Raw genomic sequence first — 19,807 nt, forward strand, 5'->3', positions numbered from 1 at the left:
TCGTCAGTTGTTTCTGTGGTGTATTGAAGTATAATTATAAACATTTGATAAGTTTCCAATGTTTTTATTGACAATTACATCAACTTTTGCTGAGGGTCAATATTTGGGGCAGTGGTGGCCTAGTGTTAGGAACCTAAGAAATGGCCCCGTAATTAGAAGGTTGCCGGTTCGAATCAAGTTGCCACTGAGGTGCCACTGAGCAAAGCACCGTCCCCACACACTGTTCACCAGGGGTGACGGTTAAAAGCAGAGGACACATTTTGTTGTGTCATTGTGTGCTGAGCTGCATTGTTTCACAATGATAATCACTTCACCTTCACTTTCACTTCACTTCAATATTTGCAGCATTGGTCGTTTTTTTTCCCCAAGACCTCTGTAATTCACCCTGGCATGCTGTCAATCAACTTCTGGGCCAAATCCTGACTGAAAGTCCAATAATTAAAAGTATATATTTTGTTCCTTGTAGTATAGACTATAAATATAAAATATATGTATGGTATGTTTGGTAAGATGCAACAGACACAAATGGTGTTTTGACTGGTGCAGGGTAGAGGACTACCTGATGTCAGGAAAGTCATTGAAGAAGAATCAGGATTTAAAGTCAAAAAATCATTTTAATTGCTTTCAGTAGCAAATGTTTTAAGTAATGTTAATGTAGTAAAAAGTACAAAATAAAGCCACAGTTTGCAAACATCTGTAGACACCAACCCTTGTTGAACAGGGGAGTTGCTGATCACCAACACATGGCCTATACAGGCAATTTCAGAAAATAAGGCTTCAGTCAGCCATAAATAACATTGTATATCACAACATCTAATGATTAAAATGTTCTTATTTGAAAACTATACACCAGTAACCAGTAAATGAGGGGGGTTTCTTGCATGGACGTTTATGATTGCTGCTATGTTACAACAGGAGCCCAGTCAGGGTAGGTTTTCAAATCAAAGATTGGTATAGCCCAGGTGGTAATGGCCAAGAGGACACCCAGAACACCAATAATGTTCACACCAAGGCCGGCTTTAACCTAGAATGACATGATGGAGACTATTAAAAATGTAATTCTAAATCACTGTAGTGAAGAAGGCATAAGATAAATAATTCAGATTGAAATACGGAATCAAAATCACATGTAAACATAATTCAGAATGAACTGCCCAGGTAAGGGGCTAAGTGGAGATTCTTATGGTTTGATTTTGGGTCCAAGCTTGCAGTGAAACACAGTTGAATATGATGAAACCTTACCATATCCAAGGTGCTAAGATGGCCATAACTGAACACAATGGCGTTGGGCGGGTTGGACACAGGAAGTAAAAATGAGAATGACACGCAGAGTGTAGTTGGGATCAACATGTAGAGGGGGTTGATGTGAATTGTTTCAGCCTGTCAAGTCAAGAGATAGCGTGTTAATTTGTTGTGGGTTTTTTGTCAGTTTTAATTTTTGTTTTATTCACAATGTGATTCAAGGCTTTTTGATGCCTTTTATTATTCCTACTGTTGTAAATGAACACACCAGAGGTGCTAAAATGGGCAGGAAAATGGTCATCGTTGCTGCGTTGCTGGCAACCTCAGTAATGGAAGTGACAATGATGCAGGCAATGGTGATCGTGGCCAAGGGAGGGAGATTTCCAATTGGTGTCAGCAGGTTGGCCACCCAAGATGACAGACCTGATTCCTATAGGAGGTGCATGTAAAATTATTATGTGTATTGCCAGCTATATCAGCAGTTTTTATGTGTATTTATCAGCTATAAACTCATCCACTATTCAGTTCAAGTAATACTGGTCAAATAAATAAGAAACAAATACACGCCGTAATTCATGCAAAAGGTTTGCAGCTATATATTGTGAATTCAAATTTGGATTGAAAGATTATGGGATCATAAATACGGGATCATAAATCATTATTTACTGCTTTTTATTGGAATAATAGGCAAAATACACTCTAAAGTGGCTTAGTTCTGTTATACCTAAACATTTCAGAGCTTAGGCTGATCATGTTACCTTTGTGCCCTCAGCCAGGGCAAAGCCACCACCCACCAGGAGACCAATCTCCCAAGGCATGACTGACTGAAAGTCCTTCCACGAGATCATGGCCTCTGTGAAGCATGTGGAATGAGTCATTTAATGCAGCCACACAATGTGTATTTTATTTGTTAATGAACCAGGGCGTATTTTTCAGTGCTTTTTACCGTATTTCTCTGCAGTTGGTCTATTGGCTGGGATAATGAAGAACAAAAGGCCCAGCAGGAGAGCCACTGTCGCGTCAGTGGCATAGCCAGAATAGCTACTCAGAGAAGAGAGTCACTCTTATTGAAGGAAACTATACAATGCCAAGATATGTTTTTTGTGAAATATAAAACGGTCCAGTAGGACGTACGAAAGGCGAACTCACTCTGGGAACAGCGCTGCCCAGCCTGGCATGAAACCAGGATCCCTGAAGAACCATAGAACTGCCATTAAGATGAAGATAATAATAGTGATGATCTCCTGGCGGCTGCAGGTGAAGAAAACACGCTTACATCATGGGAATTTATTAGAGATTAAAATAACGGTTTAATAAGGGGCTTCAGTCAAACTCTTTTCTGACCTCATAGGACCCAGAGAATTATATTCCTCCTGAAGGACCCTTGCTACAGCTTTGTCCCTTTCTGACTGGCCTCTTGAACGTAGCAGGGAACGGAAGCTTGTTGGAAAAGAAGACATTTCCTAACATTTCTAATTTCCTTAATGCATGTATAACATATGTGAACATATGAAGCCGGAAAAGGGTCTTTCACACGTCACGTCCTCTTTTTTTATTACAACACATAATGCCAGTAATCCTAAACAGGTGATTTAAAATGGAATCTGTAGTGATTGTATAAAATACTCTTTAACACTTACTCTGAGCCCAGGAAAAGCCAATGGAGCCATAACCACGACAACAAGAGCACAATGATGCTGATTGGTAGGCACATAACAAACCAGTTTCCAAAGTTGATAATTGTGCACTTTGGGTAAAACCTGCAAGAAAGTAAAAGAAAAGTAAAAAGAAAAGAAAAAGTTTCTAACAGTATTTACTCAGTTTGTTTGTTGTCAAACAAGTGTTGACTTTACAATAATGTGTATTTGTGTATTTCAGATTTTATTGATTTCAAATATTTGTTTTTCACATGCGTTCCTGTACTGCGTTGCTTTAGAGATCAAAATTCCTTGTGTGTGTTAATATACTTGGACAATAAACATGGCTCATTGTGATCTGAGATGCCGGTTGCATTTAGGCGTGCAGCATTCGCCATACCAAGACAAGTGATTGTAAAAGACCTTAATGTCTCCACCTGGTGGTGGGAGAGCAAAGCACAGACCAGCAGGGTCAAACAGATCACAAGGCCTGCTGCTGCTCTAGACATGTGTTAACAGGCACACTGGTATGTTGATGAGGGAAAATGGTTGCCAGGATGTTGTTATGTAGGTTTTTCACAAAGTGGAGGTAACCGAACAGAAATTTAGTTCTTCGCCAACAACCAGATTGGAAAAGGATTGCAATGTGTTAAAATATAGGCAGCCACTCGATATGCATAAAGTCATGGTTGACCCCTGCATTCTTACTTATGGATGTATTCCGCAAAAATTAGGTTAGGAGACGTTCCAGGCAATGTAGTCATTCCTCCAATTGAAGATGCATAGGCAATGCACAGAGACAGACCCTTGCACATCATGTGGTCTTGATGAGTCCTGTAGCGTCCATTAATCAGCGGTGCCTGGCAACCACACAAGGAGCATCATTATGTCCATAGGTAGACCCTTTTTAATTTAAATGCCATTTAAAACCCCAGCTTCATTTCATTTGAACAGGTTGCGGTCAGTGGTTTGAAAACGAGTATAACAGCCCTTAAGTGATTTCTAAACCCCTTAATCTTTGACATCAGTCTCAAGTTTGACATGTTTCAATGGTGTTGGACAAAAAACAATTATTAATGTTTCTACTAAATGTGCATGATTCAGGTAGAAAGGGGTCACGGGTTCTACTCACTTCACTGTGAGGCACGGGACAGTCAGCAGGATTGTGAGCTTCCACGTGTGGTACTTCCACAATGCTGAATGTACAAAATAAAGCCCATGTGTTACTAAGAATTGCCAACCAACAGTGGCATTCCATTGTGGAGATTTATGTACCTTATTTTCTCTTTTGGCTTCTCAAACTCAGCATCAATATCTGCAGAACAAAAATACAACCGCAAGTGTCGCAGGGTTTTTCCTTGCGGTCTTTACCACTGATTCTGTAAATCAACTGAATTAGGTTATTTACCCTCAAGCTGTAAACCAGGGTTCGAGGCACCCGTCATTGCCCTTTTACGCTGCTCAATAGCTTCACCCTCAGCGGTGAGGATCTGTTGAATAACAGCCTCCACAATGGGCATCACCATAGCGACTGCTGAGGTGTTGCTCAGCCACATGGACAGAAAGGCACAACCTATCATGAAGCCGAGCATCAACCTGAAACCACAAAACACAGAGGAGGTAAGTAAGTGTAACAGGTCAGGATGATGTGTGTTTTAACACCAGAACTAGGCAGAGCTGAACATCCAAATAGCAAGACTTATTTAAACAACAAGCATTTGCCTGATATTTGAAAAAATTGAGTGAACAGGGTGGTTGTAGTCTAGTGTGTATCAGAGTCACTTATAACTACTGTAACTACTGATTGTAAGCCGCTCTGGATAAATGCCACATGAACGCTGATGCACAACACTGCTCCATCAACAAGAAAGCCTAGCGGCACCTACACCTCGTGCAGAGGCTGAGAAGGGCCAGCCTCCTCATTCCTCTACACCTCCTCCCAGGTCACTGTCTCTTCAGCATACAGTGACGATAATCAGCATGTCATAGTGTCATAGTTCTCTATCCTTCCCAGCCCTCGCCTTTAACTATCAAGCTGCCTTTGTATGAAAAAAAAAAGATTCATTTGCATCAGAACCAACACTGATAGACACTTCTCATTTACGGAGTGTCTGGAAACCTAATTCCTCTGCCAATCGAAGGCATTCTCCTGATACTGTTACATTAACAGGCCTTCCTTCCTCTTACTATCTCACGTCAGTGTTTTAGCGTTTCACACGACTGTCACGTCCGCCCAGCAGTTTTTTATTTGCCTTGGGCTTACAAAAAACATGTAAGCTACTAGAGGTCCATACCATCCGGGGTGGACCCCAACTGCGTTGACAAGTCTGAGAGCAATCCTCCTGTGAAGGTTCCATTTCTCAATGGCCGTGGCCAGACAGATGACTCCGGTCAGCAGGAGATGGAAGTCTTTGAAATACACAGCAGCCACCTGCGGTGAAGAAACTCGGGTGAATTCAGGAACTCTTTGATGTTTACGCATCGTTGGGGGGAAAGGCTTGGACGCCGGTGGATTCACCTGTGAGGACTTCATGATGCCAAACAGAGGGAAAAGCATTGCCGGGAGGAGGGCGGTCACGGCCACTGGCAGGGCTTCTGTGAGCCAGTAAACAGCCATCAGTCCGAGAGTGAAGGCACATTCTGCGACCTTGACGGGAGGAGGACAATTTGCGGATCTGTTAGCAAACACAGGACAGACATGCCTCCTTTTCCCCCTCCGGCGGTCCAGTTGATCGAGTTCACTTGCAGCCTCAAAGTTAACTGTGCACTTGTTCACGGTGCGTGTAAAATATGCGGACTCAAATTCTGTAGTAAATATGTAGGATCGCGATTAAGGTGTAAGGCAGGGAACACCACCCCCACCCCCGTAAAATATGCAATTGCCCATAAAAAAACGTTTTTTTTCCATTGCCAAATCGTAGCACTGTAATACTAAGTAACCTTGGCAGGGTGCACATACTTTATGCTGGTATATGATTTACCAAATTTTGCTGGCTGTACTACTAAGAAGAGCTGCTACTGTTTTGGTGTGATGCTACTGTACACATTTTAAAGAATTTGTGAGCATTGCTTGAGAGGTTTATCAATTACAGTACTCCATAATGTAAGTGTGTTTATGCCTATACTGTATAAAAGCTCTTGTTTTGTCCTGGGGACCCATTCTGTCCTCCATGGAGCTGACAAATTCAGTTCATTTTACTGGAAAAAAAATATTCCAAATTGGATGGCATGAACAAACAAAACAAAATTCTATTTGTTGGGAGGCTTTTGGATACAAGTTATTTCCAGATGCAGTGGATCTGTGCTGCTGCAAGGGGCTGATTGTCTTCATGAAACCATTAACCTGTCATGACTGGGGGCTGATGGGGGAAGGAAGTACAGGAGGGATACATCTTTCACAAAGGATTTTATTTCAAAAGTAAAAAAAAAAGTAGGAGTCTCTCCAGAAATCCAGATTAATGTTGCAGCACCTACTGGGTGCTGTCGACCTGCTTTTAAGGAGTCCTGAGTAATCATGCTCAATTGGCCTCGTGTGCCAAGTAGGTGCCTCAGCACCGGCTGTCACAGGGCAGCACATAACCACTGTTACATTATACTTCAACAACCAGTCGCTTATATTTATTTTAAATATTTCAAATGTTTTATTGAAATACAATCTTGAAACCACAGTGCTTTGTTTATGCTTTTTCTCAGTCTGTGGGTGCGTCCAAATGTCAGGCCTGCAGTGTAGGTGTAATGATTTCCTTCCTGTTTGCCACTTTATTGTGGCCTTTGTGCAGAATGTACTGTTCTATGCTGGGGATATTGATAAGCTTGTAACTTAATTTGACTTTGACCTCCCAAAGTTACAATTAACATGCGGTACAGTCACAGTCACTCTCTTGTCATATCTACGAATTGTACAAAGTATGAAAACAAAAGGATCAGAGCTGAACTGAACGGTAGTAAATGTCAAAAAGCAAACATGAAATAGTGATGTTTTATAGATCTTTTAATTGATTCATATCCTAATTCCAACAATGACTAACAGAGACATGCATTTCCCTCCTCAGCTCACCATTTTATTAATCATTAAGTATAAATATGAACCTTTGTATAGACTTTAATAAACTTCCAGAAAAGTTTACTTTCCTTCTGGTGAACATTCCAGTTTGCTAAAATGCCCCTACACTCAATAACCTTTGACACACATATTTTACAGGATATGGTGTTACATTAAGCTTCTTATACAGCACGAGTTTTCCTGTTTTTCTGACTCAGCACAATGTCCATATAAAGCTTACCATTCCTGCTAGCTGACTAAATTACTGCATTAATTATTTTACAGTCAAATGTTCATTTTATGCCAGCGCCCATTTACAGCTGAGAGATAGAAGGCACAGAAACTCCTTTCCATACGAGTAAGTGCATCATCTGTATTCTAAATATGTGTTTTGTTTTTTTTTAATTAGTTAAAGGTTTAATGAAATTGTTCTCAGAATGCTGGATGTGCTTCATGCGAGGATGCTGAACTCACTGTCATGGTCATTAACACAAAAGCCATAAACAGTACCTGATATACTGTCCACTTTGTTTTCTTTGCACATGAAAAAATAATGTTAACATTAAGCATTTTTAGAGTGAGCTTAATTGTCTTTAAGCCACCATATCTAGAAAAACACTTTTGGCATACAAATATAGTGCATGGCTGTAAATTTAAGACATGCAATCTGAAATGTTATTAAAATTCCTGATTATTCTTATAAGCCCAATGAAAAAAGGACATGGTGAACTTGTCTGACTTAAGAGGTAACGTTATGTGCTGGATAATGGGGAGAAAGGTTACCTGAAAGGGCTTAATAGATTTTCACTGTAAATGAAATAAAGCATGTAATGCACTGCTACAAAAATTAAATATCTTTTTCGCACAAGCAGTGCTGCTTTGACATGTATAAAACTGAGCTATATGATTGTATATTAAAAAGGCAATTGCTGAATGGCTTGAGCATGCAAATTTTAACACATTCAATTAAAAATACATACACAATTGTTGGACTTTTTTTTTTATCGTCGCATGAAAAGGACTCACCTTTGTTTCGATGACCAACGGGAGAGGTAAGAAGAGCAGAGGTGTGAGGATGATGATGATAAGGCGGCGGTAGCTCCAGATTTCTCTGAAGACGTCTGTCATTGTATAGCTGGACAGGGAACTGGTGCTGGCCTTGGCACAGGAGGGTGTTAAATAACCTAACTCTCTAATAAATAACCTCACTATCTCCACACTTTTATGTTTACCCACAATGCAGTGCTGTCAATGTTGACACCTCAGCCGGGCCCTAAATTCTTAATCAAAATAAGGTGCAGCCTCAGGGGGCAATTTTTTTTTTTTTTTAATTAGGACGGATCACATGAATTATGCACCCCTCCACTTCTACTGCAAATTGCATGCAGATGTGTCTCCACTCGCCCTGTCACCTCTCATATATGTACTGGCCAAATGTTTTGGGGTTGGAGCCGAACTGATGGGAGACTTCACAAAAAATTGTCAAAATTCTTTTAAAATGCACTGAATGATTAGCCCGCTTGCTAGACAGTTTGAGCATGTTAGCCAGTCCCTGTTTCGCTGCCTAACCTTTGGCCAGGCAGTGACGAGGGGCCTGGCTTAAATTCTTGGATTGTCGCTGCTGAGAAATCCAGCTTCAACCAGCCCAGGCTGGCTGGTTCTGATGACCATCTAGTGCTGAGTTCTGGACCACTGCCCGGGCTGATGAGGGGTCTAGCTCTAGATGGTCATGATGGGCTACCTGTGATAATATTACTGCAGGATCCAACTTTATGTGATTAAAGCAGGTTCACTAGGTTACCAGTTATGGGTTATTGTGAATGACATGGAACTACTGTCCCCCCACGTTCCTACTGTCACTTAATTTGCATAAGAATGTTTACCGTATCGGCAGTTCTGTGTGAGATATGTATGAATGTATATATTTCAATATAGGAGCACTTGACAGATGTGTCAGTAACACTTACAAAATAGATAATAGGATGATTAGATTAAGAGTTGAAAGTCCAAACTGATTAAAACTTGAGAAATGTGTTTAGATGATTGCCATGTTTCAGTTGTCATTTAATAAAAATAAGTCACAGTGTAATAAATGCCCTTAACCTTAATTTCAAAATTATAAAGTTATATCTTTTATTGATTTGTCAGAAAGATTTTTCAACCAGGCCCTACAGGCCCTACAGAGTATCTTATAGGTGACAATGGGCTTAATTGACTGGGAGCCAGACTGGGAGCCATCAAAGATGAGGATGGGTCTATTATCTCCTTTGTATAAATTATAAAGTGTAAACATGTACTTTAAATAGTGGTGGAAGCAGTAGCGAAAGCATGTCAACCATTTCTGGTTTTAAGAGAATGTAGAAATCGGAAAATAGCAGATGGACATACATACATGGCGGCACACTGCTGGGAGGTATTAACATCTAACGATTAAATACGCAAGAGCACAGTGGCAAAATATATATCGACAGACCAGCAACAAAGAAACCACACCTGACTGGAAATGATGTTGTCCAGACCATCATCATTACTCACCAACCTTTCACTGAACCATATTCCTTGAGCAATTCCAACAAGTTCAGACCAGACACCATTTTCGGTTGCCTCTGTCCCGCTTCAGCAGAACATGCAAAAAAATTTCATACAGAGCACATTAAATGTTGCAACAGGATGTGCACCAAGCACGACAGAGGCAACAAAAAAAAACATCACTGCAACCAGAGATATCCTTCAACCCAAAGGGGTTCTTAACAGGCAAACCACCCAAACCGTGTCCAGGTGCAAGTCTGCCCCATGCTGGAAACATCGATTTAGTGCATTTAGCGGTGAGATGAGCCATCCCATTGCGAAGCACGCATCCAACCCAGTTCCTCCTACCAGCTCGTATCCAGCTGACCTTGATGACCTTATCGTTGATTAACAAACACAAACCCTCCCTGTAGTTTGGCCTCCGATACCCCGCTGTAGCTGACCCTCGTGCAAACATTGACCACATTACATGCTGGGTTGTTTCCCCCAAATGAACAGTTCCTGGTGGAAGCCAGGAGTCAACACCAGAGGCGACCGAGCTTACTGTGGTACTGCTTTAGTCCAGCACATGCACTGATGCACCAAAAATGAAGAGCTGAACGTGGTCAGCTTCTTCAGAAAGGTTAACAGACTGATTGGTCTTTATTTCATCTTTACGTAACACTAGTTCATTCTCATCAATATCAATACACAAAATAGCTTGGCACTTTGATGCAATGAAACATTAGAATAACTTTTCTTCTTGCAAGTATTAATGAACATGTGAAAGTAACATTATAACAAAAATAATGCAATCATTAACCATAATATCACCTTAACGGCCCTCTCTATTAAAGAGAAACATCCTCCATGACCTGCCAAGTGATGTAAGCTACCGAGAACAGGTGAACAATGGGGAAACAGATCTGATACCTTCTGGTTACACTTTAATTTCTTGGTGTTACTTGGTAAAGATATTACACTTTGTCTCCTCAAACCACTATAAGAGGATATTAGAAATCAGGTTCTAAGAACTGTGCTTTCCATGTGCACCGTTGCTGCAATGCTATATTATTATATTCCATGTTATTTAAAATGATAAAAGTGCAATATGTGCTTGTTTATCAGCAAATCAAAAGATTGCTTGGATTAGTTCCAGCTTCCACAGTCTCCTTGGAAGAGTGGAGAATGAATGGATGGAAGGATTTTATGATGTAACAGAACATTTTTATGGTCTATAAAGCCTCACATGATGTGTAGTAGATGCCCTGACCCCGAGTAAAACTTTGTGATTTGTATTATTTATGGTCATTGTTCATACTAACACCTAATTGGAAATCCCACTCTGTACACAGTAAACAGATGAAAGACATTAATGTTAGTAATATTGCCTATAATTTGCCTATGAACTTTTCCAGCCTAGCTAAAAAAAATGCTTCTTTTATAAAATGTTTTGACCTCATTGACACCGATGTGCTTCATCTGTTGAGAAAGCGTCATTCTGCTCTCATTTCGTCTGTACTTCTAATCCACTGTGCTTTGCCAATCTGTTAAAATGTAACCTTTTAATACATAATAACCTCCGTGTAGCAGTGATTCTCACACATTCATGTTTGGGGTATTACGCACTCGATGCGCAACGATATGAGGCTGAACAAAATATTAATGTGTGAGAGTCTCACGTGCTCTATTATTAAAGTAAGAATGGACTCATCCTCAATCATTCTCTCCAAGTGTGATTACAGCCTACTTTTAGTTTATATTGCCACGTGAGAACAAAAGCGTGAGTTAATTGTATTTTGCATCGAAGCAAATCTTGCATCAAATGCATCAAATTCCATATACAATTATGGTCCTTAAAAATACTTCTAAGCCGATATTGTGCAGCACTCCTTTAATTATAATAATAATTTAGTTTTTAATTGAATAGATGAGATTAGGAAAAAATGCTAGTTTGAAAGGAAACTTTGCATTTTTAGAATAAAATTTTGGTTTTATCTTTGCTAACTCTAAGCGGCAATTATTAACCTCTTTTGTAACGATTCTGTTTGAGTGATTGTATATGAGAGAGAGTGTGAAAGAGAGAGGAAGGATTTGTGCACCTTATAGCAAGAGAGTGAACTGGACGTTTAAGAGAGTGAACCGCTAAACTAACCAATCACCGATCAGAAGTCATTACCCCACTAAGCACCCGTGATTACCACCACTTACCTGTGATGAAGAACAGGTGGGAATAATCAGGGTGCTAGTGAGCCCCGGAAGAACACTAATACATGGGAGAGGTCGACCGCTGGGGGCGTGGCGGAGGTGGCACGAATGTTACAGAAATGCAAGATGTTCCTTGTACTTTAAGCATTAGATTTATTTAGAAGTGTATCACTTAACTATATTTTACAGTAGCATCATAGAACATTTGTGTAAACGCTTTTTTGTGTATCATATCAATTTGAACTCCAATGTTTATGTAAAAAAAAATAATAATACACACCTCATATTATTAACTACCACTCAATCATTTTTCTTCCCAGTTTGACCAGGTGACCAGCAGAACAGATTAGATTGGTGACAAATCTCCATGCTGAATGATGACATTTTGAGAAATGTTTTGAGAAATATTGTAGTGACTCGGTATGTACAGTATGTTACATAATTTTATTTGACAGAAAATTGACCATGTGTCATAATAATTAATGCTCAACTGTGCACCCAGAGAAGGCATGAAAGGGCACTGCAAGAGATAACATTGAAAACACAGAGTGACAAGAAGTGACAGAGACCACAAACAAAAAGAAAGCACGCTCAAGTGCTGCAGTCCAGTTCGTTCCTGAATGCGTTGCACTATTCATCCATTGTGATGAGAAGTCACGTTGTTCAAGTACTCTGCCATCGCAGGGTTCTGAGAGAAGTACTGCCGGGCCAGCATATGTTTGTGCTTGATGTTACTGATGAATGTTGTACTGTATTCCTGTGGAGGTCACAAGGGCAAATAGGTTTGTCTTTTCACTTGGTTCAGTAATAGGTGAATCATCATGAAAGTGAAATTTTGGACAAAATTAAATGTGTCCTCTGCTTTTATCCCATCACCCAGGAGCAGTGTATGGGGACTGTACTTTGCTCAGTTGCACCTCAGTGGGGATTTGAACTCGCAACCTTCCGATTACGGGTCTGTTTCCTTACCCGCTAGGCTAGCACTGCCTCATCAACAATTCCTCCATTTCAGCTAAACTCACTGTCCTTTCAATACCCCTGATCCAGCTCCTCAGATCAGCTGCAGGGCAACTGGAAGCATAAAACTCAATGAATGCAATGTTCTTGCCATTTTATTTCCAATGCATCATTACTATCATGTTACTACTTGTTACCCATTTATCTCTCATCAAATATAGAAAGAAGGTCTGTTGTCTTATGGTTGTCTTTCAGAATTTCATAATAAAGTGAGATTTGTAATATAATTATACATTGAAAATTATAAGAGCACATAGCCTTTGCACCTTAATACGTTAAATTTTGCAATGGTACCTGTTCAGTATTCTCTACTTTGAGGTGGGCGGTGGCCTCGTCCTTGGTGAGCAGGATGCAGTTCCAGGGGCTCCACTCCAACAGACGGTCCCAGCGGACCAGCATCAGGTCCCGGAGGTCACTACAGGCATTTATTGCTGAGTGAGCCCCCCACACTGTGCAAACCAGGTAATGCAGGTCCTGCTCCTACACACACATACACATGTCTACTTCATATATCCTCCTTTTCAGGACTTTCACTGGGAAATGATTTCTTGCTTGACAGCTCACAGCTCAAATGTTCTCTTTTAACTGTTTTACTATGTGAGAAATATATAGAAACTGTCAAAATACTATGCTCAGCAGCCTAAGCAAAATGCCCTGCCCATACCTGCATCAGGTAAATGATCTTAGCTTTGTGGCTGAACTCGGCCTCAGTCTTGTGGAGCTGCTTGAGGATGCTTTTGTAATGGCTGAAATCCTCCCTGTGCCGTGCCTCCACGTCCAGCTGGCTACAGCGCCGGCAGCGCAACACAGTGCCGTCCGCCTGCCCGAAGTCTGTGGGCTGCAAGTATCTGTGGCATCCGTGGCAGAAGAACACCTTCTTCAGATGGGCTGGGTCTTGGGGAACCTGGTTCAGAATGGCGATGCAATATCAAATGAGCCAGACTGTAGGTGTCATGTATTGCACATCTGGCTATACACTGACCTTGAGCACTTTGGAGGCTTCAGGGTTGAAGGTGGGGTTTTTAATATACTGGAGGAATAGGGTGGAGATTCTTTTCCGTAGACCATCCAGATTGGCTTTCTTTACACCCCTGTTTGAAAGGTCTACCTCTCTGTCAGCCAACTCCACAATGTCTTTGGTGAGCTTGCAATTATTCTCCTGCAAACCATGGGGTATGGATGTCTTACAAAGAATAATGAACCACTGATGTGCCATAAATATTTTTTTAAAGAACTAGATGAAAAGAAAACATGTGACATCTCCAGATATGCCCGCAGGTGTAAGTGCACAAACTGCTGTGTCATGCTCATATAAAGTGTTACGTAAGTGTCACCTTGACCGTGTCCTTGAGAGCGAGAAGAACTTCCAGCCTCTCCTCCTTCCTGAGGTCGGGTAGGTTGAGGCGGTTGTAGAGGTCCCTCAGAGCTCGCGCCCTGATGGTGTACGGGGTGTCCATCTGCGTTGTCTTGCCATCAAAAGCTCGCCATCTCTTAGGGGCTGCACACTGAGGGTTAAGAAGAGAGTGGCTTTAAGCCACTGATGTACAACAGGGGTTTTCTTTGTTTTTTTTCTTGTGACAGCCCCCAAACTTTGGAAGCAGAAGATCAACTTGTTCCATAACACACCCACTAATGCAATGCTAATAGAATGAATGGAGTACACTTTGTGCTGTTCTGACAGAGCCTTGGCTCTATTACAGTAACTTGGGGTCCAGCATTTGTACCCTAATCCAACTGGCTGTGGATCTGCAAAAACAAAAACTGGCTGACACGTTTTAGCTGAAAGGTTTACGCTTGCTTTGTTTTGTACATTCTGTTTCGGACACGACTAGTCCAGTAATTACCTACAGGACCGTGAAATGGAACTGACTGCTGGGTAGCCAAATTCTATATTCAATATTCTTAATGGCTACCTCACTCACTCAGTCACTCTCCAGTCTCCATCAGCAACAGGATTGTTGGAGCCCATTCTGGAACACTTGGAACATCGGTGGGCTACCCAATGTATGTATTGCGCACTTACACCTGCAGGCATATCTGAAGACGTCACATATTTTCTAGATCATCTAGTACGTGGTTTGCACTCTCCACCATGTGCCCTTACTTGTATATTGTGTTTTTAAATGTTATATATTATGCTTATTTTTATACCTTTGTATTTAATGTATTTTAATGTTACTTGTATGCACCATGGGTCTGAGAGTAACGCAATTTCAATTCTCTGTATGTCCTGTACATGTGGCAGAATAGACAATAAAGTTGACTTTGACTTTGACTTCTTTAAAAAATATTTATGGCGCATCAGTGGTTCATTATTCTTTGCTCCACCTTACCTGAGTGAACTGCGTTCAACGGGTGCGGGGTCACTACTGGTACCCAAAGTACAAAAGGTCACGGCTGGGAGCAGATCCTTCTCCTATAGAGCTCTGCAGTTGTGGAACGGCTTGCCGGTCAGTGTTCGGGACTCAGACACAGTCTCAGTGTTTAAATCTAAACTTTCTCGGGCCTTCTGTTAAAATCCCAGACACAGTGTCAATTACTAAGTCCACTTAATTACACAGTCACCTAGTCAAACACAGACAGTGTTAAATTCACCTTAGTTAGGCTGTCCTAGTTAGGGTACCGGGCCACTGTTGCACAAATGTAACACTAAAGCCACATAATTCAGTATCGGTCGTGCAATGCCACCGTCTGCCGCTGCATCTGTTTGTTCTCTCCGAGACACAGAATCAAGCACACAGACCACCGACAGACTCCAGTGAAGAGACCAGCAGATAGATCCTGGTTCCTGGCAACTGCTAACCGAACCAGAGGGTCACCACAGCCACCATAACAACTAAAGCTTCAGGGCTCTTCAAATGGACCCATAGCATTATAATGGACACGTAATGTTCACCATGACACTGGACTAAAACCTACTCTACACTGTCCAGGGATTCCAAACTTGGACTCTATACTACATACTGCTCTATACCACATTTTGGACTTTTCCACCTCTACAACTGTAGCACTTATTGGACAAATCATCGCCAACCCTGCACTGACACCAACTGCAGGCTCACTCTACCCTGGAAGGGCGTCCCTCTCTGTATCACTCCTTCCCAAGGTTTCTTGTTGTCTTTTTTTCTCTCTCTCTCCTAGAGTTGGGGGGTGTCAACCGTAGGGCCTGTCAAAGCTCATTGAGACATACTGTATGTGATTTGGGCTATATAAGAAATAAATGTTGTTGTTATTTCAAAAAGACATTAATTAGACACTTTGGAGGAGTTGGACATTTGACCAAAAATATGATGACCCTGTTAAATTTCATATGTTACCAGTATTGAGCTTTTTGTCTAGACTGTAAATGCAAACCTTTTTCTGATGTATATTGTATAGTCGGCTAAATATGGTCTTTTGAAGATGAATCCAGAAAATCCCATCTACACAGAATTCATCAATGGGTACCGGGACGTGACCTCCTAGTCTTGGAAGTGTCACCTGATTTAAACTTTAATAGTCCTACTGGCTCACTGAACAGACACACATGAAAAGATTCCATGAACACATACGCAATGCCCCCCTGTGAGAACCACAGATGTACAGCATGGTCTGTCAAGGGTCAGAGTGCATTTACTGCTTCGCAGCATGTGGTGTCGCTATTGAGTTCCTCCGCCACAGAGAGCTTGGGAAGCTGCAGTGAAACTTGAACTTTTATTATATGTTTAAAATCAGCAGTTGAACTTTGTGAGAGTAAATTGTAAATGTCTGGGTGAAAGTGGGACTGACCTTGTCCAGAAAGTCTTGCACGGCTCTGCTGTGAGACTTCTCTCTGGCGGCAGTGTGGTGTCGGTCAATGGCGGCGATGAACTGGGCCTCCTGCTCCTGCAGTTCACACAGAGCCGCTTTCAGCTCGGGTCCAGTCAGCGTGGCGTTGATCCGCTCCTGCTGCTCCTTCCTCCAGCCTAGCAGACAGGTCACATTCAAGTAAACCACACAGTTCTTTACCTTTGAATGTACACACAAGCAAAATATGGGACATTGCCATAAATACGTTATGTTTTTGTCAGCTGGTACATATGGTTTAGAATAAAAAAAAAAAAACTGCCTACCCTGCCCTCTTATGGATGAAGACCATGAAAGTATGCAAGAAAAATGTCTAAACTTCTTTTCATAAGCAACTAAATCTCCCCTCACAATCAGCGACTGTTCTGTTACATTGACTACATCGGACATACTGTAATATACGGACATACTCTTTGAATTAAATGTTTGTCTAATGTTTATGCATTTCCCTGTGTGAGAATGTAATATATGTCCAAAAAACTCACTCTCGAGGGCATTGTAAAGAAGAGCAAAGTCCTCTTTGGTCTGTGGGTTCATCTTTCGATGATTCTCTGCTCTAACCAGCTCCTCTTTTTCCTGCTTCTTTCTGACCCGCTCCCGCTCCATCCAGTCCAGACGCTGCTTCCTTTCCAAGCTCAGTTGGTCGGTCAAGCGCTTGGCCTGCCAGCGTCTCCAGTGTGTCTGTAAAGTGAGCACCTGACCAGAAGACACAGAAACGTTGTGAATAATGCAACCCGCACAAACCAAAACCCACAAGCATATACATACAGCTTTGAGCCTCTCGCTCTGCTGCTCATCTGCCGTGACGTAAGGACCAGGGGTGATAAGTTTGTCCTTCGCCCTGGACATGTGAAAGCCAGCCCTGTTTGTCTGTGTGTACGTGTGGATGTTGCACTGCTGGGCCTGATTCTTCTCTTTCACAGTCTGCCAACAGACATATTTTCACATGAACACCATCCACATTTACCAATAAAGTATTTATAGACATAATTGCGCATATTATCTATTGTGTTTTTCACCATGCACCATGCCCTTTATTTGAAGACAACAGTGATATGGTAGGCTGCTGTCATTTAAATCAAATCTATAATCATTTCATGACCTGTTTTATATTAATATGTCATATTTAAAGTTAGTGACACAGATAAATGAATGTGCAAAAACTGCTTATAGGAAACTGCTATAAACTGTAATATCTTTCAGTTCTGCAAGAAATGCAGACCCTCAAAATCTCAGCACTTTCATATGCATTTTGACAGCAAAAAAATGTCTTATATTTTAGCCAAAGTGGTGTTTATTTTTCACATTATCTAATAATGTAATAATTAATATATTATTACTGTGCTGTTTGTACCATTAATTCATATTGTACTAGTGCTAATGTCCTATTAAAAGTAAAATTGTAATGTTTTTATATCTGTTTACACACTCAAGTCATGTCTTTTAAAGCTAAAACTGATGACAGACATTGATTGCTGATTTGGATCTTTCCCTGTACCCTTGATGGACAGCACTGTCACATTTCACCGTGTCATGCCACGGGAGAAGTAGGAGGTACAGGCGCATAACATGGACACGTGATCCGGAAATGAAAACAGAAAAGCGCTGTAAACACTGAACATATGGGTTACACAAGGTAAGTAATGCAAGACATGGGAGTCTCAGTTCCATAAATTTATAAGAAAACCACCTGAAGGTAATTAGGACAAACCATGTGAGTTGCTGCCACCTGGTGGGCCACAGCAGCTCATACTGACCTGAAACCCAGCTGAATATTTCTATAAGGTCTTTGTGTGTTGGTACCTGTGTGGAACGGCTGAAGAGCTCCACGCCTTTGTCAGGTCTTCTCTTTGGCACAGTCTGCACAGCAGCATTGTGGAACTCCGTTTTTGTCATTTTATGGCGATAGCCTCCCAGGAAGGCCTTTCGCTGAGTGGCCCTTTCGATTTCCACCACCACATCCTGGAAGTCGTCCATGCCTGCAGACAGAAAGTCACCAGAAAACATGAGATGGCAGCAGAGATGGTGCCTCAATACATCAGATGGCTCTGGGCCAGTACCAGTCTGGACTCTGACAGTGATCACGTCAGGCATGTTGTATTCTGTGTGGTGCTTCACAGGCCGGATGGGATGCTTCTCGGGGTCCGACGATGTCATCTCCAGCTGGACTGTGCCGTGAGGCTGAACACCAAGGTCAATAAGGGTCTGGTTATCCTCGACCGCCGTACCTGTTGAGCAAGGGATGTCATTATTAAAATGAAATTGATTAAGCCGATGATTGTTTAAGACCAAAGTACTACCATCTAGATGAAGTTGAATGACTTCTGGTGGAACTTTCAGCTTAGCGGCAAAACGCTTCTTCAGCTCCTCAGTGCTGAGGCCAATGGTGAAGGCCACGGTCATCATATGCCCATCAGGCATCAGCATTATCTTAACTAAAAAAAATGGATCTCATACTAAAGCCACCATATATCAAGCAATAAATCCATGAATTAATAAATAAATCAACATGTTTTATGGTCTTTAAAACCTAATGATTATTTTAATATCTTCTCAGCAGCTGGATTCGGCAAAATTCGGGGACCTGGTCTGATGCAACATTCATTCCTCTCACCGGTGGCCGTGGAGCTGCCGACATCGGACGCGTCCGCGTCCTGCTCCGGTTCCCGTGGACTCGCCGGTCGGGCGTGGGGGTCCGAGGCGGAGGAGAGCGACGCCCCAGCCACGTTTTCCTCCGCCGCTTCCGACATAGTTACCGATGTTGTACTGAAACCAACTCAGCTTTCCCAGAAGAAGCCGACATGGAGCCCGGGCTGCGGCTGTTTACTCCGTCGCTGCGGAGACGGGGTCACGTGACCGTTCAAAGACACGCCTTCTTATTCTAGTCTATTCTATTCTAGAAACATTCTATTACTTTAGTGTTTTTCTTTTTGAATAAGCTGTGGTTCGTTTGTAATTTATTTTTCCTTTGCCTTGGTTCACTTATAATTCTATTCTAATGTGTAGAAGTAAGAAATTTAAATTTTACTACAATTTAAAATCATTATTATGCATAGTATCTATTTACACACTTAGGACTAGCCTTAAGATTATACTTTTAAGTGGTGCTAGGGCAGTGGTGGACCCATAATCAGAAGGTTGCCGGTTCGAATCTCGATTCCACCAGGGTGCCACTGAGGTGCCACGCTGCTCCCCGGGCGTCTGTCATGGCTGCCCACTGCTCAACAAGGGTGATGGTTAAAAGCAGAGGACACATTTTGTTGTGTCACCATGTGCTGTGCTGCAGTGTTTCACATTTTTACCTTTTACATTTACGGCATTTATCAGA

The 19,807-nt window shown here is 41.7% G+C and overlaps 2 protein-coding genes and 1 long non-coding RNA gene across 5 annotated transcripts; 1 reads left to right on the top strand and 2 right to left on the bottom strand.

Moving 5' to 3' along the window:
• Window positions 1–594: 594 nt before the first annotated feature.
• Window positions 595–9,722, bottom strand: slc13a1 (solute carrier family 13 member 1). 2 transcript variants are annotated; one of them, XM_028957775.1, is made up of 15 exons: window positions 7,948–9,718; window positions 5,398–5,526; window positions 5,174–5,310; window positions 4,288–4,475; window positions 4,155–4,194; window positions 4,012–4,075; window positions 3,588–3,739; window positions 2,883–3,002; window positions 2,587–2,682; window positions 2,392–2,493; window positions 2,189–2,283; window positions 2,001–2,095; window positions 1,511–1,672; window positions 1,243–1,380; window positions 595–1,024 (listed from the first exon to the last, which is right to left on the bottom strand). In XM_028957775.1, the coding sequence occupies exons 1-15, from the start codon at window positions 8,047–8,049 to the stop codon at window positions 902–904; spliced, it is 1,743 nt and encodes a 580-aa protein (XP_028813608.1). In that variant the 5' UTR covers window positions 8,050–9,718; the 3' UTR covers window positions 595–901. The 2 variants fall into 2 exon arrangements, with proteins under 2 accessions (XP_028813608.1, XP_028813607.1); XM_028957774.1 differs by having other exon boundaries at window positions 5,174–5,526; window positions 7,948–9,722.
• LOC114766689 (uncharacterized) lies at window positions 7,251–17,505 on the top strand. Of its 2 annotated transcripts, none has more exons than XR_003742847.1 (3): window positions 7,251–7,279; window positions 12,518–13,116; window positions 17,090–17,505. It is a non-coding gene; the product is annotated as an uncharacterized LOC114766689 (long non-coding RNA). The 2 variants fall into 2 exon arrangements; XR_003742846.1 differs by lacking the exon at window positions 17,090–17,505 and adding an exon at window positions 15,382–15,425.
• On the bottom strand, window positions 11,830–19,301 carry iqub (IQ motif and ubiquitin domain containing). The gene is made up of 12 exons (XM_028957773.1): window positions 19,094–19,301; window positions 18,780–18,914; window positions 18,540–18,707; window positions 18,283–18,458; window positions 17,248–17,403; window positions 16,965–17,175; window positions 16,423–16,598; window positions 13,989–14,159; window positions 13,637–13,813; window positions 13,319–13,558; window positions 12,949–13,134; window positions 11,830–12,394 (listed from the first exon to the last, which is right to left on the bottom strand). The coding sequence occupies exons 1-12, from the start codon at window positions 19,227–19,229 to the stop codon at window positions 12,272–12,274; spliced, it is 2,055 nt and encodes a 684-aa protein (XP_028813606.1). The 5' UTR covers window positions 19,230–19,301; the 3' UTR covers window positions 11,830–12,271.
• Window positions 19,302–19,807: the final 506 nt, after the last annotated feature.

The sequence above is a fragment of the Denticeps clupeoides genome, chromosome 17, assembly GCF_900700375.1.
Source record: "Denticeps clupeoides chromosome 17, fDenClu1.1, whole genome shotgun sequence".
Lineage (NCBI taxonomy): Eukaryota > Metazoa > Chordata > Actinopteri > Clupeiformes > Denticipitidae > Denticeps > Denticeps clupeoides.